General features: G+C 44.8%; 1 protein-coding gene across 5 annotated transcripts in view; it reads left to right on the top strand.

Moving 5' to 3' along the window:
• The window catches only part of CRACR2A (calcium release activated channel regulator 2A), an 81,562-nt gene that overhangs the window by 36,089 nt on the left and 24,895 nt on the right, over window positions 1–20,578 (top strand). For 3 of the 5 annotated variants that reach the window (XM_079140680.1, XM_079140677.1, XM_079140679.1), the window contains exons 8-12: window positions 4,829–4,900; window positions 8,208–8,253; window positions 10,372–10,478; window positions 13,616–13,949; window positions 18,104–18,239. In XM_079140680.1, coding sequence (XP_078996806.1) covers window positions 4,829–4,900; window positions 8,208–8,253; window positions 10,372–10,478; window positions 13,616–13,949; window positions 18,104–18,239 — 695 coding nt within the window. Of the gene's footprint in view, window positions 1–4,828; window positions 4,901–8,207; window positions 8,254–10,371; window positions 10,479–13,615; window positions 13,950–14,653; window positions 14,784–18,103; window positions 18,240–20,578 lie in introns of those variants that run through there. The other 2 variants (XM_079140678.1, XM_079140681.1) reach the window with 2 other exon arrangements.

Here is a 20,578-nt window from a genome sequence, read left to right as displayed (position 1 = left end):
CTAGGTAGAGGCTCACCTGAGTGGGAATCAAGGAGTGGGTCAGTATGTTAAGCTAGAGGGGTTGCTGCAGAATCAGTCTTTTATCTTGTCTTAGGGACGTTAGGTGTTCTGAAAAAAAGTACTTTGAGACCCAGGGCAGTGGAACCTCACTTATTTATTTGCCCACTCATTTATCAACATAGTCATTGACTTATTCATTTAATAAACATTTATTGCAAACTATTCCATGCTAGGTACCACACTGGACAATTAACATGTATCATTTATATTGATATAGTACCAGCCACATCAGGATGCTATCAGGTCATTTGAGAAATGTCAAGTGAGAAATTCAAGATAAAGCAGAACAGAATGCCTGGTATGCTACCATCTTATAAAGGAAAACCTGATAGCATCCTGATGTGGCTGGTACTATATCAATTCTGATTTGCAGATGAGAAAACCAAGGATCAGAGGTTTTAAGTAGCAGCCCCAGGATGCTGAATGTTAGACACACTTTGCTGACACCCCCAGAGAATAATGAGCCAACCAGAAAATACTTGCACAAGGGTGGGACTGGCCATCATTCACTCGCTTATGCCTGCATTCATTCTGCAAAAAGTCATTATTTGTTTAGTCCTGAAAGGTACCAGTGAACACTGAAAGTTCCATTCCAGAGAAAAGGACAGCAGTGTTTACCAGTGCCCCATGCTTTGCATATGTTAACACCCCCTGTCCACAAGTGAAAGCCCTCACTCTGTCTGACCACTGCAAGATTCTGTTGCATAGACCTAAATTAAATGTTCCTAGATCAATTTTGTTCATGTATGGAATCCTGTACCATTTAGGATAAGGGTACAAGGAAGAAAATGTTTTTGGACTGAGAATTTTACCCTACTAAGAGATCTCCAGTTGAAACAAAACACTCCCAAGTTGTTAACTTAAAAAAAAAAAAAAAAAAAAAAAAAAAAAAAAAAAAAACTAAGCTGGGTGTGATGCAGCAAGTCTGTAATTTCATCACCTAGGGAAACTGAGGCAGGTAGATCTCAAGTTCAAAGCCAGCCTCAGCAACTTAGTGAAGCCCTAAACAACATAGCAAGAATCTGTTTCAAAATAAAAAATAAAAAGGGCTGGGGATATTCCCCTAGGGTTCAATCCCCAGTATAAATAAAAACAAAAAACAAAAACAAAAACCCACAAAAACAAAGCAAGTCCTTCCATTCCCACTCTTGGCTGGCCAGTTGAGGAAGGACCTTGTATTTCATTATAAACAAGCAAAATCAGTTCCTCCTCATTGAAAGCAGGTCAACAAGGCATAGGCATTTAACATTACAAACAGAATTAAGGATTCAGGCTCTTAAAATTCAATCAAGTTCTGAAAAGCAACCAACATCTGAGGGCACAACAAGCATTAGAACAGCAAATGGAAATCAACACCCAGAGCTGCAGCATCACAGCACAGCAGGAGATCCGGAGGCTCCTGAAGTCTTATCTTAATTAACCAAGCCGGGCACCATCCCTGGAGGTTGGGAACTGAAAAGAGGGAGGAGAGGAGGGGGAGGAGGAAGAGGGATATATGATCTCACAACCTTCACAGCTCCTTTTTCCAGATGTATTCTCGTGCAGTTAAAAGCTTTACTGGGGCCCAGAGAGCAAGTCCCGTCCAGGGAGCCCCAGAGAGAAGAGCAGGGAGAGCCCCAGCTTGCTGTCTGTAGGACGGACTCGCAGACCACTACTGACAGGACCTCAGTGCTCAAATCCACCACCTTCACTTTATGTGAGAAGAAATGGAAGCTCAGAGAGGCTTAGTGGCCAACCCAGAGTTACCTGAAGCTAGCTAGTGACAGAAACCAAGGGCAGAGTCTAGTTCTTCTGATGTTCCTGTGTCCCCCTGACAAAGTCTTGCTTCCTAATGCTGCTCCAGAGCAGCTGGGAGGGGAGGGGTATGGTTGGAGGTAAGCAGACTTAGTCACTTATCAGCCAGCATTCCAAACAGGCAAAATTAATTTTCCTATTCTCTGAAGATGCTCAAGGTAAGAGAACTGGATTTTAAAATGAGATTCAAGAAAGAACTCTCAAGCAAGGAGATAATATAAAGATGAAGGGCAGCTGATAAGCACTTCTCTGTTTATTTTTTAATTAACTTTTATCTTGAGTACGTAGTTTATGACAAGCACAAAAGGATAAACACCCAAAGAGGTCTGTGCACCCCCATCCCCAGGACCCAGGTCTCCTGTCACCCAGAGACCACCAGTCATGGTTTCTTGTGGGTCCTTCCAGAGTATGCTCTATATGTGCAACCGTGCCTATGTGCGTGCACACATACACACACAAGCACACACACACATTTTCCTTTATAAGATAGTAGCAAACCAGGTGTTCTGTTCTGCTTAATCTTGCATTTCTCACTTGACAGTATATTTTGTAAAGTGTTCCATATCCAATCTCTTTCCTAAAAACAAAGCCAATGGAAGTTCTCTAAAGGGACCCATAAACCTCCTGCCAATGACTACAACAAAAAACAGCAGGTTCTTTCTCTTTCAGTTTGCATATTACCCAGGACTAGACTTTTAGAACCTCTAGCTTACAGTTTAAAGATCAGTGAGTCAACTGACCTAGTGTCATTTTTTTTCCAGAGCCTTTCTTTTTTGTTAACACACAAAAAAGTATCTGAATAGTTGTGCGTGTCAATGTGTGTGTGTGTTTGTGTGCACATTTACCTAGACACACGTGCACTGCACAAGTAGATAACACACATATTTGCACAAGTCTCTCCATTCCAATTCTTGGATGGCCGGTTGTGGAAGGACCATGTATTTCATTATAAACAAGTAAAATCATGTATGTCCTTCATGTGTTGGTCTTTCTCCATCCGTCCCCTGGTACTTAGACAGGGTTGGAGAAGATCCAGAATGCATTGTGATTTAGGAATTGGCTTCTCAAACACTTAGTGAGAACCTAGGTCTTGGATCTCCAGTGAGTGATTTTTCCTTAGTAGGGGACAAACTGTTTGCTGTAGGCTGTCTCTGGAGAGAGACTGGAGCCAGGGCTGGGGTGGGAGAACTGTAGAGCCAGGCACAGGAAATTGGCAGCTCCCAGGGCACCGAGAGAGGAACAGGCAGATCTGCACACATCGTGCTAATCAGAGCAAAGTCCTAGACCGGAGTTCAGGGACCCGATTTGGATAATGGGAAATACATTGTTTTCCCTTAAGTTGAAATTAAATATAATTGGTAATAAAATGTGAGGAATTTGTGGCTCTGTAGGAGCCAGAGAAGTTTTACTGCTTAATTAGGATTGTCTGAGGTGAACTTGAAATTTGATTCAGTCTGTTATTTCATAGAGTGACTTCATAATTATTCCATAAAGGGGGAAAAAGAGAACACAATACCTCTTAAGGAATCCGATTACTAGGTGTTTGGCAGGACAGTCCTGTGGACCCAGCCTGCTAGTGCTGTTGTCACCCTCAGCAATGACATCAACAGGATAGCAGAGGGGTGACTGTCCTCTCAGCCCAGTGAGCGCAGGCCAGGCAGCCCTGACTGCTTGCCAAAAGTGATGCATTTATCAGGCTGTAGGATGTTCCTGCACTAAAAGCTGTGCTGTGGTCTGGAGGTGTGCACTCTGGACCTTTGTGGTTAGATTGGAGAGCAATTTAAAAATTTCTAAGCCATGGTTCAAAGTACAGAGAAAAAGATGGAGGCAAAACTGTGAAGTTAAGCAAGTTTCCCAATGTCACCCAATTCTGCTTTAGTTTTTTCTTTCCCTTTCCTTTTCTGAGTGATGCTGAAGACCTCCCCAATTCCTTCCTTCCCTCTTTCCCTCCTCCCTCCCTTTCTTCCACCTTCCCTCCCATCCACCCTCCTTTCTTCCTCCCTCTTTCCTCCTTACTTCTCCCCTCCCCCTCACCTCATTTACTTCCTGCCTCCTTTTTTCTTCCTGCTTTGATTTGTGGACCATGTCTCCGGCCAGGCAGCCAGGCTGGAGTTGAGCCTGTAGGGCCCGGGCCCTGTCTCCCAGTCTGGGTTGCCTTGTAGTAGCCCTGTGTATCAGCCTCTCACCTTCTCTCTCTCTCCCCCTTTCTTGACAGTCCTGATATGACTGACAGACTCACACTCTGATATAAATGAGTGATTTCAATTGATGCATTCAAAATCTCCATTATAGCTAGAGATTTTAAAACCCTGTCAAGAAATGAATGCCCAACAGTGGAAAAATTCCAGTTATCTAGGAAAAGATTGGGAATTTGGAGGGGAAGGTAGAAGAGGGGAGGGATTCTTCCAGAGCCCCCAAAACAAACAAAACCATCATCTGGTAGAACGCATGGGGTCATGCAAGTTCTGCTGTCACCATCCAAGGTCAGGCTGGAGAAGATTAATTCCAATTCCCTAGAGTCTGAGTAGGGCAGGAAGGATGGTTTGAAGCTTGAAACAATGGTACAGGCATCCTTCAGCCACCCAGGCATGCGACCTGGAATGAGAAGGTTGGGGACAGAGGTCTAGGTGAGGACCCTGCTCAGATGCAGGTTGTCTGTGTGACCTCGAGAGAGTCATCAAGCTTCTCTGACTGTCCCTGTCTGTAAAACATGGATGGTTTTGTGTTCAAACAGGGTGTCTGGACGAGTAGCCCAGCTGATGGCTATACTAAACACCTGCACATGGTACTTGCCCTGAAAAGGAAGGCATATTCTTCCATCTGCTCTGCCTCCAGTGCAGGCTGTGCCTCTGATTTCTGGTGTGGGGCCCCTGCCCTCTAACTTCTGCACAGTGCCTCATACCTTATCACCCACTTCCCTCCCCTGATGGCCACCGCTCATCATGCTGACAATCTGTGTCTGCCTTCTCCTCAGGGAAGTGTACCGTGTGACAGAGAGCCTCCAGCGGGAAAAGTCTGGGCTCCTGAAGCAGCTGGATTTCCTAAGGTGCGTGTGGGATACATCCCAGGAGCCTCAGTTCAGAGGGCCAGTCTGGCAGTTCTTTACTGCCTATGTACTGGGGAAACATCCATGCTAAGAGACTGCCCTCATTCCCCTGGTCTCCAGTGTATGGTTTAGAACTGAGTACTACCCACCCTGTGATGGGTCCTTTTGCACATGCTCCCATTTCCCTGTACAGTTTGCTCTTCTTTGTGGATATGCTCTGTCTCATTGTTGGTTTCCCTCACTGTACTGTGCATAGTACTTGCTCAAGTAGGACTGGAACTGGATTTATTGAGCAACTACTCTATACTAGATACATTATCTCTTTCATCTTCAACAAAGCTGTTAGGCAAGTAGGGCAGTTGTTAACCCAGTGATTCATTGATGAGGAAATTGATATTAGAGAAATGAAATAATTTACCATAAGCGACATAGCTCCTCACTGATGAACCAGAATTGAAATCCGTAACAGGATGATTCTTTTTGTTCAGTTGTATTCAGCTCCTGTTTGTGGAATGAGTTAATGAACGCAAACAGTCAAGAAAGGAGTTTTCTCAACTTTCTAAAAACTCACTGAAATAAATCCAAAGTTCACTGGCCTGGAATGAAGAAGAAAGGAAAGAAGGAAGGAAGGAAGGAAGGAAGGAAGGAAGGAAGGAAGGAAGGAAGGAAGGAAGGAAGGAAGGAAGGAGGGAGGGAGGGAGGGAGGGAGGGAGGGAGGGAAGAAAGAAAAGGAAAAGGCAAAGAAAAACCCACATGGGGAAAGATGGAATTTTCAATTTTGCTTCTGAGGTTTCTGTGTTGCTGTACCTGCTACCTGCTGGTCCCCTCTGGCATAGCCATAAATCAGAAGGGCTTTGGGTCCTGATTTTTAAAGCATACATGGTTTTGAATTACTTCCCAGGTATGTTATAATGTCTTGGGGCAGATTTTTCCATGACAGTGAAATCACCAGGAATCCAGGGAGAGACAATGCCTGGGGGGGGGGGGGGGGGGGGGGGGGGCAGCAGGGGTAGGCCTCGGGGAGGGATCTGCAAATGGCATGTGAGGAGGGCTGCCATCCTAACATGAATGGGGGCAAACACAAGTATGTTCAGGGCAGTGGCTTGGGAGCAAGCACCTTGGAGTTGGATCTGGTTCCAGACATTGCCCCTCACAGTCTTGTGTAACCTTGGTCGGTGACTTAAGCAGCTGGAGTCTTAACTTTCTCCTACCTAGCTCACAGGTGTCTTTGAAGAAGACACACAGGTGAAAAAGAATCATGACAGGGCAATGGTGTGAGCCAAAACAGATACATATAAAGAATGTAGCATTTCTTTAAATACTGAAACTTCTGCATGGAGATGGCTACACAAAGCAGGAAACAGCATAGCTTAAGGTGTGGCATCCCAGGTCCCCAAGTCCCTATCCAGGAGCAAGTCTTCTTACCTGCTGACTACACAGAGCAAGGGTTCTTCTGACATGAGCAGTTCATTTGGCCAGTGTCAGAGTTTACAAAATACCCTCCATGCCCCTGCATCTGACTTGTCCCAAAGGCTCTGGCTGTACCTGCTTACCTGCAGGTAACTAAAACAACCCCAGCATATTTCCAGTGTTTTCTGCAAGACCAGGGGAAGTGGAGGTCAGGTGCCCTGGTTGCCATTCCTGCTGCCTGCCTGAAGTCTGTTCCTATAGTTTATAGCACACTTAGCAGAGGGCCTTGTCCACAGTAATATCCAATAAATGGCTGCATTTGGGACCTGACCATCACTGTGCCTGCCCTTCTCCTTCAAAAGTGTGCATTGGTTCAGAGGCCACTGGTCCAATGAGTCACAGAATCACAGCACTGCAAGACATTTTGAGGTCACCTGCTCACCTTCTGGACCTCTTGCATTAATAGATGAAATTGCCAACAGTAACCTCAAGGGCATCCTGCAGTCACACGAGTCTACTCATCCCCCACTCCTCTTTCATTAAAACTCCAGCTCCCCTTTCCTCCTGCATGCTTAGGCTCCTGGTTCAAAGACTATTACACAAGAGAGAACTTGCTCCTGGGCCAAACTGTGCCCATGTCTCTGCCTTCTTCTCCATTGTGGTGGGTGAGGCCCTCATAGCACATACCAACCCACCCAACCCCTGCTCCCAGTCTGTGTTCTAGAATTGATCCTACCCCCTCTCACCTCCTCAAGGACTATTTGTTCTCATTCTCTTCCATTGTCATTTCTTTCTCTTCTGGGGAGAGACCTACAAATATACTCTAATATTTTGTACTTAACATCTTTTGTCTTCTCTTCCACATCCAACTACTATCCATTTCTTCCACCCCTTTATGACTTTCAAAAGAGTCATTTTCCTTTACTGTTTGCATTCTTTTCTTCATATTCTTAACCATCCGCTGTTTCTGCCACTGTTCCACTGAAACAGTTCTTATCCAAGACACCAATGGCTTTAACCTCACTAAAAACATTGGTCCATTCTCAGGGTCCCACCCTTGTTAAAGCTAGAATCAGACTCTGACACCCTCTGCCATCTACCCCATCCCTACCCCATGATTGCATATCTCATTTGAAATAAAACTCAAAGTTCTTACAGTGGTCCACAAGGCTGTTCATGGGCAGCCTCCCAACACACATTTTTCTGGAACCTCGTCTCTTAACTTCTCTCCTTTTGAGCACCCTTATGCTATCCTGTTTCTCACACACACCAGCTAGATTCCAACTCAAGGTTTTGCCTTGTTCTGCTCTGCTTGGAATGTTTTCCCCAGACACCAGCCTAGCTCCTCTCCTCTCCTTCAGGTCTTGGAGGTTGCCTTACCATCAAGGCCTTTTCTGACCACTCTAGTTGAAATAGCATGCCACCTTCTTCTTTCCACTTTCCCATTTTATCTTCTCAATAGCAATTATCCCCTACCTAACATACAAGTTCCCTGAGACAGGAACTTGGTGTTTTGTTCACTGATGTGTCCTTGATAGCTAGAACAGTGCCTGGGAAGTAGTGGATGCTCAGGAGACATTAGAAGGAATGAATGAATGGTTCAGAGAGGGGGGCCCCATAGCAAGCCCAGGGCAGAAGCAGCCCCTAGTGATGGAGACCTGGCATGAGCCTGAAGAGCAGTGGGGCCACACGCCATTCTGTCTCATCTCATTTCCTCTCAGCTAATTTTCATACAAACTCTCCTCTGTCTTTAAGCACACTCCTGAGGAAAGATTCACGCTCCCTGGAACCTCCATATAGGTCTTCCCCTGTACACGGCTGACCAATAAATTGGCTACCACTGGGTCTATCAACTACAAACTCCATGTTTGAATGCCTTTCCCCTTACTGTCCACAGGGAAAGGAACAAACACCTTCGGGATGAACGGGACATAAGTTTTCAGGTAATTGGCTGTTGCCCCTTGTGGGTGGGAACAGTGGGAGATAAGGACGGTGGTCCAGGGCAACCAGATCCTTGCCAGGACTGAACCAAGATTGTCCAGACACTTGTGATGAGTTTGATCCTTTGGATGTGGGCAGGACTATGGCCTAAGGTGTTTTGCGAATAATAAAAATGCAAGGTGGACTCCCCAGGTAACAGTGTGTGAATTTTCCATGAAGTAACACACTTTCCTCTTGGCACAACAATAATTTGGGTGGGCTACACATTTCTTGGATGCAGAAATGATAGTTCCTTCCATGAGATGGTGCAGTTGAAATGTCATTATCAATTTTAAGTCAAAATGCTCAGTTTCTTCCTTTTCTTAAAATTTTGCATTTTTACACTGTCATAGAATAAATTAAAAGTGTGTGTATTGCTATATACATATTCCATTTTATGTGCCAGTTTTGCTACTCTGTAGGGGACCCCTCCTCTTCCATCCTGAGCACCATACCTATATACGTTACTCCCAAATAACATAAAATCCTATATTTATTTAGAGATCTTCACTGTGGGTCACACAGAACAAAACCTAGTATTCCATGCTCCCCTGCTCATCTTTCCCTTTAGAAAGTTGCCACTGAATCCTCTGAGGGGAGAAAAGCAGGGTATGATTGACTGACCTGTCTTCTTAATTATGGGATTATCATACTACAAATTCTGTGTGTGTTCCTGGGAAAGTCATTAACCACCTTGGACCATGACCAACTGTCACATGAGGAAAGAGAATTCCTATTCCTTTTTCTTCCCATGTTCTGGAAGTTTTCAAGAAAAATTACTGGAAAGAGAGTGATGGGTGCTGGACTTTTGGCAGAACAGTGACAGTGACCTAATTATGGTCAGCCTAAGGCAGCTAGATTGCCTGAATTGGTACCAACCTGGTTTATAACTGCCAGCCCCTGAGGGACCTTGTAATGCCATCATTTCTTTGGTATTCCCGACCGGCAGCAAACATCTCTGCCACCCACCTGTGTGTACTATCAGAGCAAGGCTTAAGCCTACACAGGTTTGCTTGATGATGATAATGGTCATAATTGTTTTAGAACTAACAATGATTTTTTTTAAACTTCCAACCAAATGTCATCCTACTCCCTTGACCTCACTTCCCTTTACCTGCCAAACTCATTCTGCTTTGAAAAGGGGATAGGATGAAGAACTCCAGTGGGAGATTGAAGAAAGAGAGATAAAATCCTGTCGAAGTGAATAATAATTAAAGATTCATTTGGCATCATTAAAACCATACCTTCAGGGGCCCTGGGAGCCCGCAGCACCTCTTGCCCTCATTAAGGATCATTGGGAATCATGGGATGACTGATTAATGAGAGATTCTTCCTGTGATCTAACCCCCACCAACAACAATCCATCTCCTGGAAGACATCTGTTGGGGAACCTTGGCAAAGGAGATTCTAAGCCTCCACTGCACTCAGTTTCTATGTTACAGATGTTTGAGCAATTTATCTATGCCCAACCTGCTTCTACAAAAGATCTGAAAAATTCGACAGTATCATAGGAGTCATGAATAGAGTGATGGACTGGGTTAATTGACCCTCTGGGCTGGTCCCTTTCTCATCATATTGGAGCCTTTGGAAGCAAGGAGGGTTTAGAGTGTGATTTAAAATGCATAGAAAGGGGTTGAGAGTACAGCTCAGTGGTAGAGCACTTGCCTAGCATGTATTAGGTCCTGGGTTCCATGCCCAGCACTGCAAAAAAAAAAAAGAAAGAAAAAATAAAATGCACAGAAGTTTTTTTATGCCTTAAAATATTTTTTCTTATGCATTCAACATTTCTCTTCTTTGTCCTCTTACAAATTATAATGCTTCTGTATAGAATAACATGTAGACACTAGGCTCAGAATTATTTGTTCATTTGATTAGACTATTGGAAAGGAGATGGAGGAATTCTGGTGGGAGATCGGAAAAGCGGAGAAGGAAAGAATGGTAACAGGGAGGCCAGGACACTGCTGGCTTACTCCAGTCTGGTCTAGAGCCTGACCTCGGAGGTGGGAACCTTGAGCCCTTTTCTGTTCAAGCAGTGGGGCAAACCCACAGGCATGGATCTCAGGCCTTTTGTGATTCTACAGAAAGAAAAGGCAGCCAAGGCGAACACAGTTGCCCCCAAGGTGAACTGGAAGCAGAGATCTGGTTCTGTGATCGGCAAATATGTAGATGGCAGAGAGATTCTTAGAAGGTAAGTCACCATGTACTCCTTGGTCTGTTCATTCATCTGTCACTCTTTGGGAGCCAGTTCTGGGCCTCCGCTCAGTGCAGACTGGCCCCTTGAGATATGATCCTGGTGGGGAGGCCTGAGGTCAGCTGTACGCACTCTCCTTGATTCTTCGAGGGCATAACCCTTCCTATTATCACATCCACACAAAGCAAACCCCTAGGACAGGCCATTATGTTTGGAGGCTACCCACCCTGGTGTGAACCTATGAAGGACTGAAGGGTGTGCAGATGAATAGAGAGTGAGGAGAGGGAGAGGAATTCAAGGAAGAGAGAGATGGAGGGTGGCTGAACGATGCTTTGTTGTCTGTTGAGCAGAATGGATATGCATGGTTTTACAGGAACATGACTGTGTTGGCTGTAAAGGTTAATTAAAGTGTCATATGAAGTCTCTACTGAACTCTTTTTTTTAATTTGTTCTTTTTAGTTATACATGATCGTAGAATCTATTTTGATATATTCTAGTTGAACTCATATACACAAGATTGGGGCTTTGACAGAGCATTATCGATTCATATTTAGCTAACTTAAAGATAACATGTTTTGTTGCTGTTGGAAAGCACATGATTGAGTTTGAGTACCCAAAGAGTTGGCTTATTACTCATTCACAGAGTCAAGCCAGACCCTGCCCACTCCTCTTTTTGCATTGGCATATGCTGCAAACACATAGATGGCCACAGAGAGGTAGAGGCACACATTGATGGCCACAGAGAGGTAGAGGCAGTCAGATCCTTCAGTATCAGATCCAGGAAGAAAGTCTGTGAACTTGCTCATGTAGAAGATGCTAAAGATTGCAAGCATGAAATAAAAAGATGTGCAGAAGGAAAGTGACTTTGGGAATGTTGATCAGCTCATCAGTAAAATCTTTGACTCTGATCATCATGAATTCCTTCTCTAAATAGCTGAATAATGAGATACAATTTGGGAACAGAATTTCTATAATAGTAGTTGCCCTGTTGGTTCCTCAGGACTGAAAGAATTCATGATTGATTGATTCCACAGGCCTAGTGATTATGTTCTCCATACCAGACATTCTTTTGAATTCTTAAAGGCTCCAAGGAAATTAGATGGGAGGTCCCATCATTAATATTCATTATTAAATGCTGATTTGGTGAATATTTTTGAGTGCCTACTATGTGCAGGGTATTGTGCTATGAACTAGATATGCAGTGGTGAGAAAAATAAACCCATCTCTGTTCAGTGAGCTTAGAGTTGAGTAAAGGAAAGAGACAATAATCCAATAAGCAACAAATCGTGAACTCTAAATTCCAATGCAGACCTTGGCAGAAGTAGCTACTCTCTCTACTGCTGGCAGATAGCATTTGGTGGCAAAACCAGAAATGAACTTCATCACGCTAAGCTGAAGTTTTATAGAATGTCAAGAGGGCTTAAGAAATTCCCAAATAAAAAGCTTTTCCCAAGAAATGTTACAATATAGGGTCTAAGTGGCTATTTCTTTTCTGGTTGCAAGGCCTTTGAAAAAAATTTGCTGTGTATGTGTGACACATTTGCTCACATGTGCATACAAATATTCACCCGTGTGTAAATAAGTTGATGAAAATGGACAGGAACACTAATTGTGTTCTGCATTAGACAACCAGTTAACAGGCTTGATAGCATATAGAAGAAGTATGTTGGAAAGAAGCCAGTTGGTTTTTATTTAAAACTGATTTTATAAGGAGAGGGAAAGGTGCTTGAATTGCTACAGATCTCTTATTTTCTATCAAGGAATCCAAACCAATTCATCACTGCTGTGAGCAAGAACTGTATTTTAATTCATCTTTCAGAATGCAGTTAACTTTAGAACGGTGATATGTGCATTTCAGTTTTCTTTTCCTTCCCACTGTTGGTTCTTAGGAATAATAAATATTATAAGCCAGGGAGCAAAATAAAGAATGTTTCTCTATTCTGTATATCCTGTGTCCTTTGCTTTTCTTCATTGGTTGTGTCACCTCACTACTTTACCCTTTTCCACTCTCTTTTCTAATTCTTTGTGTGTGTGTGTGTGTGTGTGTGTGTGTGTGTGTGTGTGTGTGTGTGATTCGTTTTTGGATATAAGGTCTTCCCTGTCAAACTTCCATCCACTCTAAGACAATTCTCACCTTTAATTGTTCACATAGACCTTAAGAAACTCATATGCTCAGGAGGATCTATGAGACCTTTGCTCTCAAAACCTTCCAAAGTGCTGGTGTGTAACTCAGTGTAGAGCACTTACTGAGCATGTGCAAGGCCCCAGATTCAACCCCCAACACTGCAAAACAAACAAACAAAAACAGTTCTGAAAATACACAGCCTTTCAGTGAACGTGCATTGACTCTACATTGCAGTTGCCCAGCTATGCACTTAGATCCACTTACTCCTGGCTCTGATTTCCAGGGACACAGAAAGACAAAGGGAGAGGAAAGAAAGGGATGGATATGTCTTCTGACCCAAAGCCCCTTCTCAAGGGGCAGCGGCCTCTGACTGGTGAACATCTGCTGTGTGGGGTGGGGGTCCTCTCGGGGCAATGGTACCCTCACACTGTTGAGGGAGGCTGTGTGGACATGCCTGTTGTTTTTGCGTCATCTCATCCATGAGGCAGTGGTGGGGCAGAAGTGTGGAGGCTGGAGGAGCTGAAGTGCCTTAACTAAGGACACGCAGTTAATAATAGCTGGTGCTGGGAGCAGAAGCTGGCACCTGATTGTTAATCTGCGGTGCTTTCGTCTGAGTCTGGATGCTCCTTTCTTCACTACCTTCTCCTTCATAGGCCTCACTCCGTTCGCAAAAATGTGTTTATTTGTGTCATTTTTACTTTGGTTGCTCACTGAGCCCAGCACTCCAAGAGGTGGGGGCCTGAGTCGGTATAGTGTTGCCTACATGTTAGTCAATACCTGCTAACAATTGCCTTCATCGTCAGCCTCAGGCCCTCAGTTTGAGTGTGTTGCAGGAAGGAGCTGAAGAACAATGGCTCTGTTGTTTTTCTTTCCTTTCCTGGAGTTCTCTTCTCCAAAGGCAGGGTGCTCTTCATCGATCTGACACAAAAGCCATCAGGCCACCCTCCAGCTTCTGTATTAATAGGCTTTCTGATGTCCTCCCACATGTCTTTCTTCCCCATCCCAACAGCCAGTCAGAGGAGGAGGAAGATGTGTTTGGCCTGCAAAGGAGGAAGAGCTCCCTGAGCCTGAGTGGATATTCCCTCACAGAAGAGGAGTCAGGGACTGGGGAGACAGCGGCTGGGGGTCCAACCCGCCGGGCACTCCGTAGAATCATCTCTATTGAGGAAGACCCCCTACCCCAGCTCCTGGGTGGTGGCTCTGAGCAGCCACTGAGCAAATGCCCAGAAGAGGAGGAAGACTCTGAACAGGCAGAAGAAGGACAAATCCAACAGGCCACACCTTTGGAACTCACCCCCACAACTCCCAGAGGACAACCCGTTGGCAAAGAAGCCCTCTATAAGGTAAGGGCACAGCACACCTTGGTTTGAAGACCTCACTCCTATGCTCTGTCCCTTGCCTTTGAGCCCAGGAGCCCCATGGAGCACTCAGAGGTCACCTGCAGTAGGTTTTGTGCTTTACCACATTAGTATCTTATAAATGCTTAGGTGAATGTCATGCAGAGAGACTCAGGGGTCCTGATAGATTTTCTTTGTAACTGTTATTTGCCTCATTCTCGAACCTTTTCTCTCCTGATTCAGATCCAAAACATTTACTGAGCACCTACTTAAGCTAGACCTTCTGCTGAACTCTTAGCATACAACATCAGATCCTTGCAAATGAAAAAATTAAATAAATAAAGGGATGAAAAAAACCTATCAGATACATTCAAATTTGCAGTTTCCTACTGCTATTGGCAGTCAATCCCTGCATTAGGAAGTATGCATACCGTGAGTGAGGTGGCTCACACATATAATTGCAGCAGCCCAGAAGACTGAGGCAGGAGGATTGAGAGTTCAAAGCCAGCCTCAGCAATTTAGCAAGGACCTAGGCAACTTAGTGAGACTCTGTTTCTAAATAAAATTTTTAAAAGGACTGAAGATGTGGTTCAGTGGTTAAGCATTCCGGGTTCAATCCCCAGTACCAAAAAAAAGGGTGCATAACATTGATTTTCTCTTAGTTCTTAGGTTTTTAATAAGCTAATCACCCTTTATTCTCAAATGTCTAGCCTGCTGGTCCCTATGAGTGTGATCCCACCCCCAGCCCTAACCAGGTTGCCTGCTAAATTCTGCAGGGAGAAAAGAGACCACGTGAAAAGTTTTTCTCTGGCTCATGGTAATGATATCCTTCTCCTCCTTTATGACCGAAGTCTCAAAATAAACTGCTCAGGTCCTCATTTTCTACTTGACCCTCTGAAACAGTTTTTAAAATGTCATAACAATGTGCAAGAAGTCATTACCACTGAACTTCTTGACATTGGTTGCCATTTGGGGTCTGGGGTACATGCCTACATCTCACCCTTCTGAAGGTTCTACTACAAGGAAAAAGTAGGCAGCTGGGCAGCACCCACGTGGTGGGGCCCCTCCCTCCAACATGCCCAGCCACATCCCCTCGAATGCGCAGACCTGCACGTGCTTTGCAGTGGGCATAATTGATGTTTAAAGGGCCCTTGATATTCCTCCAAAATGTGAATGTTCAAGAGGTCAGGAGACAGAAGTAAAGAAAAAACCTAGACTTGCAAATCTGCTGAGGCATTATCTGATGAGGCCTGTCAGAAATGCTTTCTCCCCCCTCGACAGATGGGAAAGTAAGAGCCCTAAAGGGAGAGGCCCAGCCCCTCTGCTGGGCTCTTAGCATAATGGAGAATGCACTTTTAAGGGTCACATTTTGTAACTCCTCTGGAGGAGCTCTCTCACATCTGTGCTCTCCCTGTGAGTCTGTGCTGCCATTTTGCTGGGAATAGAAATTGCAGTGGAGAGGAAACATGATTTACTAGAAGCCACACGATAGTGTCAGAGAGGGCCTGCTCTTTGGGAGGTTGCTGTGAGGCAGGCCCTGCCACACAAGACTCGGGAGGTGTAAAATGGTAGCCAATAGAAAAGAAGAGCTTAAAAAACATCATACCTCATGAACCAGCCTTCTGCTTCTAGCAATTTTTTTTCAGAGAAAATAACCAAAATTGGATAAAGATTTAAGTCAAGAATGTGTTTCTTAAAATAGCACGCGGAAGCCAGGATTACAGCCAGCAACTCAGGAGACTAAAGCATGAGGATCACAAGTTCAAAACCAGCCTCAACAGCTTGGTGAGGCCCTAAGCAACTTAGTGAGACCCTTTCTCAAAATTTAAAGGTCTGGGGATGTGGCTCAGTGGTAAAGCATCCCTGGGTTCAATTCCTAGTACCAAATAAATAAATAAATAGAATAAAATAGCACATAGTTGAAAAAACACCCAACCATAAATTATACTGTATTAATTTAATAGAATAGTATAACAGCTCTTAGAAATCACACTTTCAAAAAATTTTAACAACTCAAAGAAATATATATTACAATAATTATGATAAAATAGAATAAAATTATAGCTGGGCACAGTGGTACATGCCTGTAATACCAGTGGCTCAGGAGGCTAAGCAGGAGGATCACAAGTTCAAAGCCAGCCTTAGCAACTTAGCAAGACCCTAAGCAACTTAGCAAGACAGTGTGTCAAAATTTAAAATTTTTAGAAAGGGATGGGGATGTGACTCAGTGGTTAATACCCCTGAGTTCAATTCCTGGTATCAAAAAAAAAAAAAAAAGGGAAAACTATGACAAAAGAGGATATGACTACGTATCATACATATAGTATGTATAATTATATATATTACATATAAATATAATATACATTACATAATATATAATATACATATAATTATATATTACATAAACATATCTCAAATCTCCTTATATAAATCATATACTCATATCTATCTAGAAAAGGGGCTGGAAGAAATGCATCAGAATATGAATAGTGATATTTTAGGGTGGTAGGGTAGATTATGAGGAATTATTGTTTTTCTCCCTACTTTTCTGTATTTCCTAATTTAAAAAATTAGCACATATTGCTTTTATTTTTTGAAGTTTCTTTTTTTAAAAAAGCATGTATGAGGGAGCACACCTCCTATCCACCAGCTGAGGTTTCCTTTTTCTAGGCTCTATAGTCCAGTTCCCTGTCACCTAGCAGGTGGACTGTCCCTCAGGAGGGACAGCAGATTCAGTGCCTGAACATGAGCAGTAGGTCACTGCCCTAACCAGGTGAGCCCTGCCTGAAGCCAAACCATCTATGTGTTTAAGTTTGTGTGCCTGCAAAAAAAGTCCTCTTCACAGGGGAAAGGGGTGGGGACTGCAGGGTTAAGGGTCAGGCAATGCCTCTGCCACCAAGACCACCTCCTTCCTCCTGAGCTTCATGTTCTCCACATGGGGATAAACAGATGGGTGCCCTACGTTTTACTCTCAAACAAATGATAATTAGAGGTATAGGGACAAGACACTGCCAGAGTACCAGTGCCCTTGTGCAATGCATGAATAAAGAAAATGGGGCAGGCAGCATAATTTTTAAGTGTGAGTTGTTTCCTTTTTTTTTTTTTCTTTTAATTTTAGCATAAATTCCTATAGTTGACCTTGAATTTCTTCCTAAGTACTGCATGAAAGTGATTTCTTCCCAAAAGGTTGTTAATGGCTTTTCTCTGAATCTCAAGTACTGCTGCTACTCCATTATAGTATTTGCTCAATGAAAGCAGATAATTCCCCTCAAATCCACTCTTAAATAGATTCCAAAGAGCTCCTCCTTTGGCCAGGCAGGGCTGAGCTGGGCTGCAGACAAGGCTCAGGAGAACAAGCTGTGCTTTGGAAGGACTGACCCCTCAGTAGAAGGGACCCCATGCAGGAAGGCCACTCTTTATACCACCACCTACATACTTTGTGTCCTAGAGCAAATCTATCCTGTTTCTGCACTTTAATGGCAAAAGCTGATAGGCAGGTTGGCTACCATCTCTGTCCCTCTGTGGGTCAGGGAGAAGCAGCACCATTATTGGCTGCCTCTGGGAGCATCATGGGACTTCCCAACTTACCGAGTGGGAAAGCATTGTTACCAGAGGAAGATGGTGATTCCTACACAGAAGCTGATGAGACAGAAGAGCCACGTGCAGGGAGGCAAGAGTGTCCTCCTTCCATCCAGGCTTTCAAGGGCAGGGCAAACAGGGATATATCTGTACCCCTGGCCAAAGAAGAGGCCTTCTTCTTTCCGGCTCTCTTTCTCCCTGCAAATGCCCCAGCGTGTCCTTCTACACATAGAGGCTTCCTGGCTCCTCTGTTAAACCCTGCTCTCTGAACCCTTGGCTCCTCCTCTATGTTCTCAGAACTCTTGGAGCATTGTGCTTTAATTGTCTGCTTCCACACCTGCCTCCTCCCTGGCTCACAGCAGGCGGGCCTTCCCTTGGTTGGTGGCTATTTCTCCTCCCTTCTACTCATGCTATAAGGAGACTCCATGCCAGAGCCAGGCACTAACTGCATTCTGAGTCTGGAGTGACTGCCCCAGTACTAATCTCCTGTGGGGCCCAGCAGGGACAGGTGAAGGGTGAGTCCAGGCAGCAGCAGGGGCTAGTGGACATACCCAGCAGGTGACCAGACTGTCTGCCCTCAGCAGGAGGAAAGCTCTCCCTCCACCCCAGACCGGCTCTTCAAGATTGTGTTTGTGGGCAACTCGGCGGTAGGGAAGACATCCTTCCTCAGGCGGTTCTGTGAAGAACGGTTCTCCCCAGGCATGGCGGCCACTGTGGGTGAGTTCTGTCCCTGAGAGGGATTAGGAGCCCACAGGAGGCCAGTGGGACTGGCTGGTAGGGACACTAGTGTCTGCAGTGTTCAGTGGTGGGCTGGGAGGGGCTGACACGTTGCTGACTGCTGAGCTCATTTGTGTGTGATGGAATCCCTGAACTCTCCATCAACCAGCCCTGGGCTTATGGGAATAAAGTTGGCAAAGATGGATTGGGGCTCTTTTGTTCTATGAGCTCCCACCGCCTTGTGTGACTCCTTTCCTGTTTTCAGCAGGACCCTGAATCTTCATGTTCCCTCAGGACTGACCAGGGGTTCTCCAGGGACTCACACCCTGCCACCACACTCCTCTGCCTTTGAGAGGGACCTGATACTTCCTTGCTTTGCCCCTCCAAGTGCATGCAAGTGTGTGTGTGTGTGTGTGTGTGTGTGTGTGTGTGTGTGTGTGCACTCGTGCTCTGGACAGCTTCGCTTACCAATTGAATTTTACCTGTCCTACATCCCATCCCTGACAGCTGGAATTAATTGTGGAAGCTCATTAGGCTTAGCATTAATGGATGATCATGGCTGGATATGTTCCCACTCTCGGATAATATTTTATTTAAATAGAGACTATTAATTGCTTTGCCCTAAGTAGCACATCACATTGGAATACGTGGCAAGACCCAAGGGCATACTGACCTTTTAGCTTCCAAGTTGAATCACTCAACAAAAGATAAATTCATTGAAGGCCTATCATGTACTATGTAAGTTGACTGTGAAACCAACTGTACTTAATGTATTTATATGATCTGAGTATTGATCAAGGGCTGTTATATTTATCATTTCAGTCTATCTTCCCAGCAACCCTAGGGGACAGTTATTGTTATCAGCACAATAGCCAGATCAGGAAACCGAGGCCCTGAGAAGTTAAGAGACCTGTTTGCATTCCTGTCAGTTGGTTAATACTAATCCCTACCCCTCGAACACACCTTCTATCCCATTCCACCTGGGGGATATTATTGCCCCCAATAATATCAAGTTGTATGCATTGGTACCTGGTGGGTGGTAGGGATCCTTCTCTGCCCTGGAGCCAGGAGAGGCTGGTGCAAGCAGGAAAGGCTATGGAGGTTCAATGAGACATCAGAAGTCCTGAGTCCTCATCCCAGCTCTGCCACTGACCATCCATGTGACCTTGAAAGGACATGATCCCTTTTGGAGCTTCAGTTTTCTGTCATCTATAAGCTGAGTGATTTGAGCCAAGTGGTGAGGCAGGAATCAATGACTGTGCTGAGGCAGACCCGCCTCCTCTGGAGGTCAGACCAGGCAGTGGGCTCCAGCACAGGTAGGAGGCAGGCGCACGGACGGCCTCAGACCTTCAGAGACCTGCTGCCACCCCTCCCAGCACTGTGCCTCTCCTGTCAACAAGATCAGGATCCACTTACATTTCCAACCTGTGGCCCTGAGATGGAAGACTCTGAAAAAGAAAAAGACTAATTTGCACTTCCCAAGAGACCAATTATGGAAACACCTACAATTTAGGAAGTGGGAAAAAAAATCAAAGTTTCCAAATCAGGAATGCCCTTAATCACCCTGCTAAAACACACGGGACAGCAGCTCAGGTTGGTTTCCCTGCCATGCAATATGCCTTTCTATATGCCAGTGTCTGTAAGCAGATGTCACACCAGCCTCTTAGAAAGTACTTCTGTAGGGAAATGTAGCAGTCACACACACTCCTAAGGCCAAAGCAGTCCAACTCCAGAATGGGGCTCTGGACAATCACCTGTCAAGAGCAGCAGCCACAGCCCCACCCCATAACAAGGACTGGACTCTCCTGCAAGCTCCATCATCAGAGGGTCTTGCTGATTTCCTGGTTTCCCACACTCTCCTAAGAACACTGTGTACTGAACTCTTGGCTTGTGTGTAATGTGAGTTTCTATAATACAGGCATGTGACTCGAGTTATCCTACCCATCCCACCTTAGGAGCCAGCCTGTTCCTTCAAGAGCAGCTGCCTGGGCCTGTGACTGTCCTGGAGATATGATATGGTGGGTTTTGTAGAATGCTGCAACTGGAAAGAATCCTGAAAATAGGCTGTTCAGGCCCTGTCCTGTTGTAAGGGAGAAAACTGAAGTCCACAATCAGACTGCATATTAGAAACTAAAACTCGCTAGCACCCAGGACTCTAAGCTGGTTCTCAACCTCCCTGCTTTAGATCACAATCGAGAGCCCAAGGTATTCTTCTCAAAGCATTTCCTGACAGAATGCCCTTTGTCCTATCTTGGCATCAGTCTGATTACTATCCCACCCCATATCCTTCTAGAGAACTACCTAGAAAAACTTCACCTCGGACTTTTCTCCTTGACAAC

The sequence above is a fragment of the Sciurus vulgaris genome (assembly GCF_902686455.1).
Source record: "Sciurus vulgaris genome assembly, chromosome: 5".
NCBI classification, from domain to species: Eukaryota; Metazoa; Chordata; class Mammalia; order Rodentia; family Sciuridae; genus Sciurus; species Sciurus vulgaris.
This window is presented reverse-complemented; position numbering and strand designations above follow the sequence as displayed.